Source organism: Aptenodytes forsteri, unplaced genomic scaffold (genome assembly GCF_000699145.1).
Source record: "Aptenodytes forsteri isolate BGI_AS27 unplaced genomic scaffold, ASM69914v1 Scaffold35, whole genome shotgun sequence".
NCBI classification, from domain to species: domain Eukaryota; kingdom Metazoa; phylum Chordata; class Aves; order Sphenisciformes; family Spheniscidae; genus Aptenodytes; species Aptenodytes forsteri.
The window spans coordinates 2,647,203-2,659,963 of NW_008795334.1; the positions used below are offsets into that span (position 1 = coordinate 2,647,203).

The window sequence follows — 12,761 nt, forward strand, 5'->3', positions numbered from 1 at the left end:
TTTACGTTTAGCTGTATTCAGTCGCAAGCAGTGCAGGTTTCATCGCCAAGTTTCACTGCTTAGTGATTTGTTTTAAAACAATAAATAGTTCACTGAGGGCATTAACACATTTAAAACTACAAATGTACAAAGACTTTGGGTATCAGACGCTGCAAACTTCCGAAAAGCATTCAATGAGCTCACATCTTCCCATTTTCCATTACAAACACACACAGTTGAAAACAATGAACAAGGCACAGAAAAGCAAATACAAAAAGACTTTGAGAACATTCAGACCGTTCAAAGCAATTCTGTGTAACAGCAAGAAAGGCAAATTATAAAGTATCTGAAAAAATTAGATAACTGTTAAATAAGGTAACTAATTCGATAGAATGCTGCGAGGCACACACAACTCTCCTGTAAGATGCTGAACATGCTTCAATAGTGGCAGTTAAGCATCTTGCAGGATTGGGCCCTTTACATTGTGAAGTAACCTTACTGGAAAGATAGACAATTGTTTCATTTAATCTTATAAAATTATACTTTTCAAATTAGTGCAAAGCCTCATGTAAAAAGGTAATTAGTCTAGATGTAATGGAATGCTTCAAAAATTCCAAAGTGCAAATATTAAACTTAAATTGGTTAACCTTTAATCGCACTTTAGAATTCTTCCAATAACTCACGCTTATAGATTTTTCCTTAAAAATAGCAAAGTAAATATAAGAAGCAAAGTAGAGAAAAAGGTATGGTGTTCTGCACCTCACATAAAAACTCTGAAAATCCAAAAAGGACACTGGATGTCAAAAATCTCCAGCAGAAATTATTAAATAGCAGATTTCTGTTAGCATAATAAGACAATATTTAAAATAAGGCTTTGGTTAAATAAAAAAGTTTGCTAAACTAGGAATGATGGTAAAAGTGCAAAAGATTCACCACATACACACCTTCATTTCCAAGGCAGGCATTACACCTGCCATTTACCATGATTTGCATTGGTTTGTCAGCCTGTTTTGTAGTAGCTCCGACAGCCAACCGTGTTTATTATAGGCAAATTAAATATATGGGGTCCAATCCTACAACTTGTTTCACCCGAAGACAGACTCAATTATATCAGTGGCAGTATATCCATTTATAGCATCATCCCTCCGCATGTTCGGGGGATCAAGGCCCTGGATCTGTAACATTTGATTATTATAGTGAGTTCACTAATGAGTTTACTCGTTTCTTAGCACTTCCTAAACCGAAGTCCTCTGCTGGCAACTGGCTGGTTGCAGCTGATTTTTGTACAAATAGAATCCTTGTAACATATGGGTAACAAAGATGATTTTTTAAAAAGTGCTTAATATTGGTCCGTAAGAACAACATGTACATGTTAGCTTGAGACCAAACACTTCGCCGTGGTAGATTCCTGCACCTTGCGTTTATCGGTGCACTGGTAGTTTGCTTGAGGAAGTAAGAAATCGTCTGAGTCTACGGAGCAGAATGTCACCCTCAGAGAAAATAATTCACAGTTTTACAGTCACAACACATGCTCCAGCTCTTCCTAAGCACAATGGTGCAACCTGTAAGCAAAAAATAAAAACCAAAAACCTCCGTGAAATAAATGCAGTCAGCTTTAAGTATTTTTTTTCCCCCCTAAAACTGACAGTGTTTAGTTAGTGCTTGTAACAATTGTGCAGCTGCAGCAGAGTGGCATTATCACCCACACTCTGGTAACAGGACTTAAAAAAAAAAATAGCAAATTGGTCCAAACCTTGGATAAAAACCCACAGAAAAGGTGAAGATATTTTACATGATAGAGTGAAGCACTTTGAAAGCAATAGCAAACCCCGAGAATATGAAACAATTCTTACTGATAGTTGAAATTACTTGGCATTACAGGAAAAAAATCCTTTGTTATGGTACAAACTGGACACCTGAGCTAGACAGTGACAACTGAGTAATTAATGGTTGGCAATACAATGCATTTTTCTCTCAAACAGAAAATGCCAAACATGACAGGGGCAACCTCTCCTTTTTACTTGAATATTTGATAAAATCCTGTTAAGAGTTCCTGAAATCAGAATAATTTCCCAGTCTCTATTCTTTTTTTGTAAACAGAAGTTACTTCTGCCAAGACCCTTTTCTGCTGAGATTCTGTTGGACTTGAAAAGAGGAAGGTAGTTTCTAACACTCACCTTAGCTTCCCCTTTTAAACTTCATAGTATTGGAGTGTGTGTGAATAGCACACTAAGTGCTACAGAGATTATCCTGAAGACTAAAAAGGATGTTTATGCCAACTTCCCTAGTTCTTTTTTTCCCAGGAACAACAGACTTCTCCTGAGCTGTCCGTGGCTCTGACAAACTTCAGCTGAGAAAATTCCACTACCCTCTTTTGAGTTGTGTGTGGATAAAGTGGTGGCAGACTGCTGACGTAACGAGAGAAGGAAGGATACACAGACACTTCCAAATCCCTCTACGAAGGGTTCAAAACTGTCCTATATACTGGGATCACGGGATTCAGTGAGATATAGAGGGTCAAGGCTAAGGATACAAAAGGTACATACAGATGGTCACCACCTAGACATCATGCGAGATTCATTTAGGTGCAATGGTGAGCACTGTTTCTCTCCTCTGGTACGCTTTTTTTTTTTTTTTAGCAGGACAAATAATGCCATGGGTTATCATTACCAGTACTGCCACTGAAGGCCCCAAGCTCTGATGAGCCTCCTAGATGACTTATGTTTTAAGATCTTGCAGCAGTATGAAGTGGGGGGAAATGAACAGCTCAGTTTTCTGTGTTACAAAGATTCTGACTGAGAGCACTTCAGTTCTCTTTTTGAATCAGCAATTTGGGGCTATTACTGGGATAGCATATTCAAGAGATCAGAATTCACCTGCCTAAATACTGGTGTCTAACGCTACTCTAGATGACCTTGGACATTCATCCTGGCCTGCAACTGGACTCCAGAAGGGCCTTGGTCTCCCACAGATTCTGTGCTGTATCTGCCAGCCTTCTGTGGATGTAGACGCTTTAGGGTCTCTCAAATGGCAGCAGAGACCAAGGGACAGCCTGCCCAGGATGTCCTTGTGTGTGCTCTTCCCACAGAGAGGCACATTCCTGGAGCTATAAAAAAAGTAAAAGTAGCCAAGCTTTGATTTGACAGTAATGGTTTCTGGTCATGAATTGAAGAGGGGTTTTTTGGGTTTTTTTTAGCTGGGTGAAGAGAAATGGGAAAAAGCTTCCTGAAAGTTGCACACGCTGTACATAGCATTCAGATCAGGAAAGGATTATTTATTAAAAGATGACCAAAACCCTGAAGAAATTGATAAACTTGCTGAGAGACACATTAGAGCTAAAACTAATCTACATTTATCATTTATCTTCAGAATAGGAAATCATGTAAACAGAACCCTTTATGACGGTTTGGGGAACATGTCAATACATTTTATTAACAGTAGCTGAAATTGTCAAAGAAAATAGCTATACTCCTGGCAAAGAAGGGTGGGCAGTTTATTAGAAGTTAACAACTGTCTGTTCAAGATAAATCATCTTGAGATGGTAGACAAAGAAAAAAAAAAAGAGAGACTTACAACAGACTAGTAAGAAAGTGCTTCTTAGAGAAGGAGTATTTGAATCCTCCTTGTAAAAAGAGGCACGCTTGAAATAAGATAAATAGTAGTGTATGGTCTGATCAGAAACTATACCTGTGTCCATTCATTTGTCTGGGGATCATAAGACTCCACTGTGTTAAGGTATGTTTGACCATCATATCCTCCAACAGCATACAATTTGTCACCAAGAAGACAAACTCCCACTGCATCTCTGCTAATGCTCATAGAGGCCACAGCAGTCCACGTATCTGTTTTTGGATCATACCTAAAAGATAATTTGTGTTATGCTCTAAAACTGTTGCCAAAATTCAATAGAAAAAATGTACTGGAACAGATGCTCTCAAGGTAGTAGAAAGCAGGTATTATTAGGACAGCACAGATTTGGGTGTTAATTTCAAAGGACTTTTTCCCCCCCAAACACTCTCTTTAAAAATATTTCTTTAGTCATCTGGTAACATAGTCAGTACTAGCTACATATCTACTTTGTGCTGCTTTCTATATAGTAATACATACATATACATACACAGCTGCTCTTACTACATTTCTGATTGTATGTCTAAATGTACCACTCCAGAAACAGTTCTGCTTACTGTAGTAAAGCAAGTGCTTGCTCTAAGTGGTAACTTCTACATGTCAAAGCACAGGCTGTTAAAGTTGAGTGTGGTAGTAAAGAGTTACTTGCCATGAAAGATAACCATTTAAAAAAACAAACAAACCAAAAAACAGTTTGAGAAAATTCTGGGGGAAATGCAGAACCCTTAAGACAATTTACAACACTTCTTTAATCATAGCTCTGTATCATCAGAAGCGTCAGCACAGTAAAAGACAGATGGTTTAATGAAAAACATTAAATGTGATTCTAGAATAGTATCAACATTCTTTACAAGTCAAACTGAGAACTACATAGGAGAGTTCATGCTATTCTTACGTCAAGGAACATATTTTAACCTGACTGGAAGAGACAATGTTAAGATTACAGATGCTTACAGCAGAACAGATATAATCACAGAGCTCTGAAGGGCTCTAAAGAACTATACAAAGAAAATATTTAGTTGGCTAAGAGACCATCCTAAGATCACACTTGCTAAAAGCAAGTTTGGAAGATACTAGTCTTAATTTGTTTGCATGAAGAGCATAGATATAATGAGCTCTAACAATTTTATCTGCAGTTCTCTAGTCAAAGTGCTACAGAAATGCATGCAAGCATAATCATAACATGAAAATACTGCCTGAAGCACATGCTGCAAATAGAAGTATAATGTACTGAAAGAGGACAATTAGTGAGCTACATATAGAATTTACTTTTCAATTTAAGTTATTTTATAATTAATTTATAAGCCAATGTATTTATCTGGGAAAAGCTACTTTTATTGCAAAATATAGTCGTAAACAAATGCTCAGAAGCTTAGTGTGGTTTTATGAAACTGGTAATTTTTTTTAAAGGAAATATTTCCATGAAGTTGATGGTCCTCAATTTCATCTCACTTAAAGAGCGAGGACAAAATGCATTACAAAATTATTCCTATTTATTAAAGTCATGTTCTGTAACTTTGTTTCAGAGAATATTGATACAGAAAAATACATGGATCTATTGCTTTCTCTTGGGCTTCTAATTATCTGTATTCCTCTAAAAATTTGGTATTTGCTAAGGTGCAACTTCCATACACTAAGTGGTATAGGCCACACTATGTATTTTGGGGTCTATTAGGACACTGAAAAGTTTGAAAACTACAGCTCTGTTTTGTGGTGTGCTTTGTTGTTGTTGTTGTTTTGGGTTTTGTGTGTTTCTCTTTTTTTTCTTTTTTTTGGTAGAGGGCAAATCACATCTCCCAGCATAAAGAAATTTAGTAAAAGATGAAGAATCACTGTAAGTGTTGGGAGGTAACAGCAAAGAAGATAAGTTTTACAATTTGTGTGTGTGTGTGTAGAACTAAAGCACTTTTCAGAAATACTTGAAATGCCAGCAAAGACTTAATGTAGTGCGTTATGAAGTATTTACTGTAATTTTTAATTATTTTATGGATCACACATGCTTCTGCAATTTGTAATACAATCATTCACTAATAACTTTACATAAAGACATACCAACTTTGGAATGATTGAATTACATGCCAGTTTCCCAGTGTCATCAGGGAATACAAGAAAGAATAGGATATTTAAGGATCCACAGACCCTGACTGTTAACTCCTTTAAAAGTTATAATATGAACTGATACAGACTTCTCGTGTGAAAGAAGTTCTGCTCCATTTTAAAAAGCATTCAATTCCAAGTTGTTCTCAGTAATCAATCATAATTCATTCAATGAGATTGTTAGAAAAAAAAATTTCTAAATGAAGCGCATTAGGCAGAATTCACTTTAAACAATCTGCCTTGGCAACATTTGAATCATATTATGACTACACAGTATGTTTTTACATGTAAGTTTCCTCTGCTCATGCTGAAAATAACACAGCTATTTTATTTGGTTTCTACTTACAGCTCTTTCCATATATCACTCTATAGACTAGCACTATTAGAATTACTAGCAGGATATGCCTTCATCAGGATATTACCTTTCAACGCAGTCTGACAGCCTGGATGTTAAGTTTGATGCTGGGGCATCGTGACCACCTATTGCATACAAGAACCCATTCCAGGTGGTTACACCTACACCACCTCTTCTTTTTGACATCTGAGCACAGAGGGTCCATTTGTTTGTATGAGGATCAAAACATTCTACTGACTTAAGACAAGAACTTCCATCTCGACCACCAACTGCATAAAGCCTACAAAATAAAAAAAAAGTAAATAAATATTGTCTGAACAAGACAAAGTTTCCAGTGATGTGTGAAGGACTTTCAAGTTTATTAAAAAGGGAAGTTTAGAAGGAGACTGTCAACTTTCAATAGAATGTTCTGTTGCAAAAACTCAGATAAGATTTTGCTCCAATCTTTTCCCATTGTCATGATCAACGCATAATAATAATAATTTACAGAAAATTGATATCTATAACACAGCATTTGTGTGTTATGCATACAGCTAACATTTTCAAAATTACTTATGTGACTTGACAGACAAAGGCCCATTTCTAGCAGGGTCAGAGGGACAAATTTAGTAGTGGATCTGTGCGTGCAACAACTCTGCCCTGCCTCATCTTAGGCATCCAAGTATTTTTCTGGACCTGAGCTTTAGTTTATGAATGACAGCGCTACGTTAAGTTCCTCACACCCACTAGCTGGCCTAGTTTGCTCAGTTCTAACAAAAAGGTTTCTAGCATTTGGTATTAACAAAGAATTTCAACTTTTTGGAAAGGCTAGAAGGAAAAGATTGATTTTAGGAGCACTCCATTACTGATGAATCTTTAAAACTAATCAAATAATCAAACTTGATAAAGAGTTTATGCACAGAGTTTATGAGTAATCTATGCTTAGAAGCAGAAATGCACAGTACTATTATTTGGAAAGGCAGGAACTCAGAAGCCATTCTAAAAAGGAAGCAACGCATCAGAAGTGAAATCCCATTTGAGAGATCACCTAAAATCTCATTAATGAAATCCTTTCATAGCCTAAGCCACATTATAGTATGGTTAAATAATCAAACAAACATTAGATACTGTATATGATGATAGTGTGACCAATTTACAACAGTTACTCTGAAGCACTCTTCAAGATACCCTCAGTTTGGGCCACACCATTGTTTGGTTTTTTAAATATACTGACCAAACTTAAATACAAACATCTTGTAAATATGGTTGACCTAGTAGTTCTCAATAATAATTTTAATACCCTTCTAAAAAATACATTTCCATGGAAGTTCCCATGTTTAATTACACAACTTGTTTAAGGTAAGGAATGTACTGAAGGGTATTAAAAAATCCCGTTGCAGTTCCAAAAAGTTCATGACTAAAAATCAATCCTTTATGCAACATAGCATTTAAATGAAGCTCCCCACCTTACCTCCCCCCAAAACATGGCAGAGTTTTGATCACTTATGCAGTGATTTCACATTTCAGACATGGAGAAAGATATATTAATTTCTCAATATGAAGGTTTTGAGCAAATAATCTGAAATATATCAAGTTACAGATAGGTATTACTAGAAAGTGCAGAAGTTACTGCTCCCCCAGCTGAAATGCTGCATGCACTTTCAAGCTTTTTAGCTATAGGCATCTAGTGTTGCTGCCTACATTAAGTCTAGGGAATGTTCGATAGTAATAGAGAAATGCGAGGCTCTAATTCTGGTGCTTTCCACCACACCTGGGACTCTCTGCTGAATACATAGGAAGCTTCAGAACTAACTCAGGCATCTGAGACTGCAGTTCCAAGGCAGCTCAAGGCACTCTGCTTGCTGGTTGTTCAAGTTCTTCCCTCCTTCCTGCACCCAGTGAGCATTTCCACTCATTCCTGGACTTGTTCCAGATCTCACGGGACCCTTTGTAGGTCCATTTCAGCTGTACTAATTTAGCAGGAGACTAACCTTCCAAAAAAAAAAAAAAAGCGTGAAAAGGTTTTTGCTACCTTATGATACTCAAACAGCTCAAGGAAGATGCGTCAGATAATACATAAGCAGGAAGTGAAAATTTTTGGTCAAGAGAGTGTAAATATTCTGCCACAACCACAATACTACTCAGCAAATCAGGTTAGCTTTGTCTACTACGGTGTTCCTGTAGCCACTCTGGCAAAATATGGTTTGGATAAGCCCACTCAAGGCTGGTGGAAAACTGGAAGGACTACTGGACTCAAAGGGCTGTGATCAGCAGTATGAAGTCCAGCTGGCAGCTGGTTACTGGTGGTGTTCCTCCCAGGCTGATACTGTGGCTGATGCTGCTCAATGTCTTCATTAATTATCTAAAAGATGTAACGGAAATCAGCCTTAGCAAGTTTACTAATAATATCAAATTAAGGGGAGTTGCCGATCTGCTGGAAGGCTTCATTACTATTCAGAGAGACCTAGACAGGCTAGAAAAGTGGGCTGACTGGAGTCTCATGAAGTTCAGCAAAGGCAAATGCAAAGCCCTGTACCTGGAATGGCATATTCCCATGCAATAGTACAGGCTGGGAGCTGCCAGGAGAGGAGGCAGCTTAGCAAAAAAAGACTTGGAAGTCCTAGCGGACAAGTCAGCAGTATGCCCTTGAAGTAATGACAGCTGATCCCCTTTATTCAGTACATACAAGACTGGTTCTGGATACTGTGTCCAGCTTTGGGCTCTCAGTACAAGAAAGATCTTCCCATACTGGAGGAAGTCCAGCTGATGATCACTAAGATGATGAAAAGCTAGAACACATAACACATCAGGAGAGGCTGAGAACTGCCTTTGTGCGGTCTTAAGAATTCTTGAGACAGCTAAGGAGGCATCTTACAGCTGTCTTCAACCACCTAATGGGAGGTTATATAGAAGACAGATCATTCTCAGAGGTATGCAGTGAAAGGAGGAAGAACAAGAAACAAGTTCAAACATGGGAAATTTCAATTGGATATTAGAAGAAAAACGTTCAGTACAATGGTGGTCAAATATCAGAACAGGTTACCCAGAGAGGCTGTTGAATCTCCATCCTTGGAGATACTCGAAACTCATATATGACCTGAGCTACCTCAGTTAACTTTGAAACTAGATCCAACTTTAAGGTTGGCCCTGCTTTGAGTTGGTGTTGGATCAGATTACTCCAGAGATCCTTTCCAATCCACATTATTCTAAGATTCTGTGATTCCAACTGATCTTTATTTTTGTAACAGCTTGATTCAAGTATCACTTGTATTTTGGGATGCTATAGAACAATTACACTTAGTCCAAAGGAAAACAATGAAAATCACTCAAAGTCTAGGAATCACGGCCTACAAATAAAGACTGAAGGAGCTAGAGTTATTCAGTCCTGATGACAGAATACTGAGGGGACATGTGTCTTTAAATACAAAAGGCTGTTGCAAATAGGAAAGAAAAGATGCATTTTCCATGTTCACTTTGGATAGTACAAACAATAATAATATAAATCAGCAAAAGGTATTTAAGACTTGACATGAGGAGAACTTCACAGGTATATTAATAGTTAAGTAGATTGCTTACGGAAATTACGAAAACTTTACCACTGGAGGTTAAGAACAAGATCACTCTGGCTATAAGTGTTTTAGATATAATTGATTCAGCTTTGGGGTAGCAGAATGGATTAGGGAACTCCTTAGGTCACTTCCAGCCATCTCCTGTGACTGCAACATAAAATGACCTAGTTGTCTGAATATGCTTTGTATTAGGAATTAGGCATATTTTCACTGAAAAACAGCTGTAGAAATTTCAGATACCACTCCAGATTAGATTCATCATGCCAGAGCTTACTGTTCTGAGTTAATGCAATATAACATGAGTACTCCTCCACAACTTCACAGTAATTTTGGAAGTTAATTGTTGATTCAAACTATCACAGTAAGAGGAAATCACTGGAGTCTCAGTGAAAGAACAACCATTTGCTCCCTTCTGTATTAAGGAGATGGTAACTACTTATTAGCCCATAAAGATGGTGTCTCATAAGCAATACTGAGGGGCACTGTGATGCTGTGGGGAAGCTTGCTTGACCCAATACAGTATCTTTTCTGTGAATGAAGAAACTTGGTTCTTAATGCTATCAACAGGTATCTATCAAGAGAAATTATTAATAGTCATTTAGGATGGTCCTGTAATTACATTAAAATAATGAGATAGAAAACAGAAGTTGCCTTCACATACTTTCCATTTAATATTGCTACACCAACAGTGCTCCTTGGGGTTGACATACTAGCTACAAAGTTCCACTGACGAGCCTGTGGATCCCATCTTTCTACTGTATTCAGGTAGCTCCAGCCATCATGTCCTCCTACAGCATACATGGGACCTTCCAATACAGCTACTCCTAAAAAAACAGATATGAAAAACAATCGCTTCTGGATAAGGGCAAAAAAGATCACATTTTCCTAGTGACAGTCCAGTGTGCACCACAAAATATTTAAAAACAAATGAAAAGAAACTGCCTTTTGGTAGCCAATGTTGGATATAATCTGAAGGAGAAAAGACATTCAATAAGCAGTTGGCATTAAAACAAAGTTTCCACTCCCCTAAACTTAATTTCTGAATGTTTTTTGACCAATCCTAAAACAGATAACCTTTTAAAAATATGCATTCAGCATTTACAGAACTCTACGTACCAAGACCATGACGATGAGTGGACATAGGTGGCATTACACTCCAGGTTTTTGTTCTAGGGTTATAGCACTCCACAGTATTCAATGTTTTCAGTCCGTCTCTGCCACCAACAACATACAATTTATCATCTAAGACTGCAACTCCAAACTGTAATCTTCGTCCATTCATGTTTGCAACAGGAGTCCACATGTTGGTACGAAGTTCATACTTTTCAATGCTTGTAGCTCCTGAATGACAACATATGCAAGTTATAGAAAAGTCTGAATTATTAGGATAGTTTTTATTTCAGCAATATGTGGATCCCACAAGGCAGCATGACATCCTGCAGTATGTTCTTAATTCTATGTATACAAATAGTCTTTTTTGACTTCTTCAGGAATTAACTGTACCATTATAAAGGAGGACTTTCTCAGTGCTTTTCAAGACAAAATGCAGGATTTCTAACTGCTTTGCAGAATCAAGCCTTTAGAAATACAAATGTTAGGAATATAAAACAACCCTTGTGAAATGCAATTATATATTGAAATCAACTGTTTTGTAATATTAGGAAAAAAATCTGAAGCTATCTGACATGAAGTACTAAAAGTGCTAATTTTAAAACAAGTGAAAGAAAACACTTTCTGTGACTTAACTTTTCTAACTTGCCAGATTCCTTCTAACTACCATTAAACCGTATGGAAGTGTCTATAAAAAGAAAATCCAAGTGGGTCTGACAGAACCATTTAACAATTAGTCAAAAAGTGTATTTTTGGGGTTTTTTAGTGCATATGCAGGTCACCTTTGTGCCCTTTCTGTCATTTTCTTCCTTTTCCAAATTACTTCCTGCTCAAGTAAATAAAGATTAGTTTTCACTCAATTCAACATTTCACTACTCAGAAATCAGATATTCCCTGGATAATTTCAAATCAATCGTAACTCTAGCTTCCAGAGTGTTTACAGTTTTATCAAAGCCACATAGGTTTTTTTAACCTAATAAACAGTGTACATTTAAGACGTTTCATGTTCTATACTGTAGAATCTTTGAATTTTAGAATTAACATGTTTTAAAAACATCTATCAAACATTTCTTTTAAAAAAACCCAAAACTACTCATCAACTAATCATTATATAAGCCAATACCTTTTGTTGCATCCATTCCTCCAACTGCAAACAACACGCCCACTGTGGATTTTCTAGGTTTGGTGCGAGGACTTTGCAGCATAGGTCGTCTCTCTGGCAACAGATGGTACTTCATTGCTTCCATAATGAGTTTTTGACATTCAATGTCATCCCTAAAGAGTGCATTATTTTCCATATCTGCCAGAAACTGTGAAAAAGAAAGAAAATTAAACAAGCTGTATTGCTATAAACCACATGCAGAATACAAACAAGATTACAAGAAAACATTTTATCTGAAGACTTCCACTGCCTGATTTAAAATCTATGTATTTTCAAAATGGTCATATAAAAAAAGACTAGGGTAAAGATAAACTTGTAATAAACAAAACATTCACATTTTAACCTAAGCCATTAAGTATAAAAAAAAGGAAGGCCACCTGATCTTAATGGATGATCTAAGCTTAATGGTCCAAAGGAAGAAAACAAAATCTCCTCATGTTCCAGTGCCACTACAGGTATGTTCAAGGAAATGGAATCAGGCTCTGGGTATGTAAGTCAGTTTAACCTCATGCTCTTACTCCCGAATCCACCCAATCCAGAGGTCTTGTATTGGGTTTGCGTGGCAAGGTTTTGGTAGCACGGGTGCTACAGGGGTGGCTTCTGTGAGAAGCTGCTAGAAGCTTCCCCTGTGTCCAATAGAGGCAGTGCCAGCTGGCTCCAAGATGGACCCACCGCTGGCCAAGGCTGAGCCAGTTGGCAACAGTGGTAGTGTTAAATATGATAACGTATTTAAGAAGGGGAAAAAGTTGCTGCGCAACAGCAATTGCAGCTGGAGAGAGGAGTGAGAATATGTGAGAGAAACAACTCTGAAGACACCAAGGTCAGTGAAGAAGGAGGGGGAGGAGGTGGTCCAGGCACCGGAGCAGAGATTCCCCTGCAGCCC

The 12,761-nt window shown here is 37.4% G+C and overlaps 1 protein-coding gene across 1 annotated transcript in view; it reads right to left on the reverse strand.

Moving 5' to 3' along the window:
• KLHL5 (kelch like family member 5) overlaps window positions 1–12,761 on the reverse strand; it is a 64,142-nt gene continuing 51,381 nt past the window's right edge. Inside the window, exons 6-11 of the mRNA XM_009280150.1 lie at window positions 11,840–12,026; window positions 10,723–10,947; window positions 10,268–10,430; window positions 6,126–6,338; window positions 3,667–3,838; window positions 1–1,541 (exon numbers count right to left, since the gene is read on the reverse strand). Coding sequence (XP_009278425.1) covers window positions 1,485–1,541; window positions 3,667–3,838; window positions 6,126–6,338; window positions 10,268–10,430; window positions 10,723–10,947; window positions 11,840–12,026 — 1,017 coding nt within the window. The 3' untranslated portion in view covers window positions 1–1,484. The remainder of the gene's footprint in view (window positions 1,542–3,666; window positions 3,839–6,125; window positions 6,339–10,267; window positions 10,431–10,722; window positions 10,948–11,839; window positions 12,027–12,761) is intronic.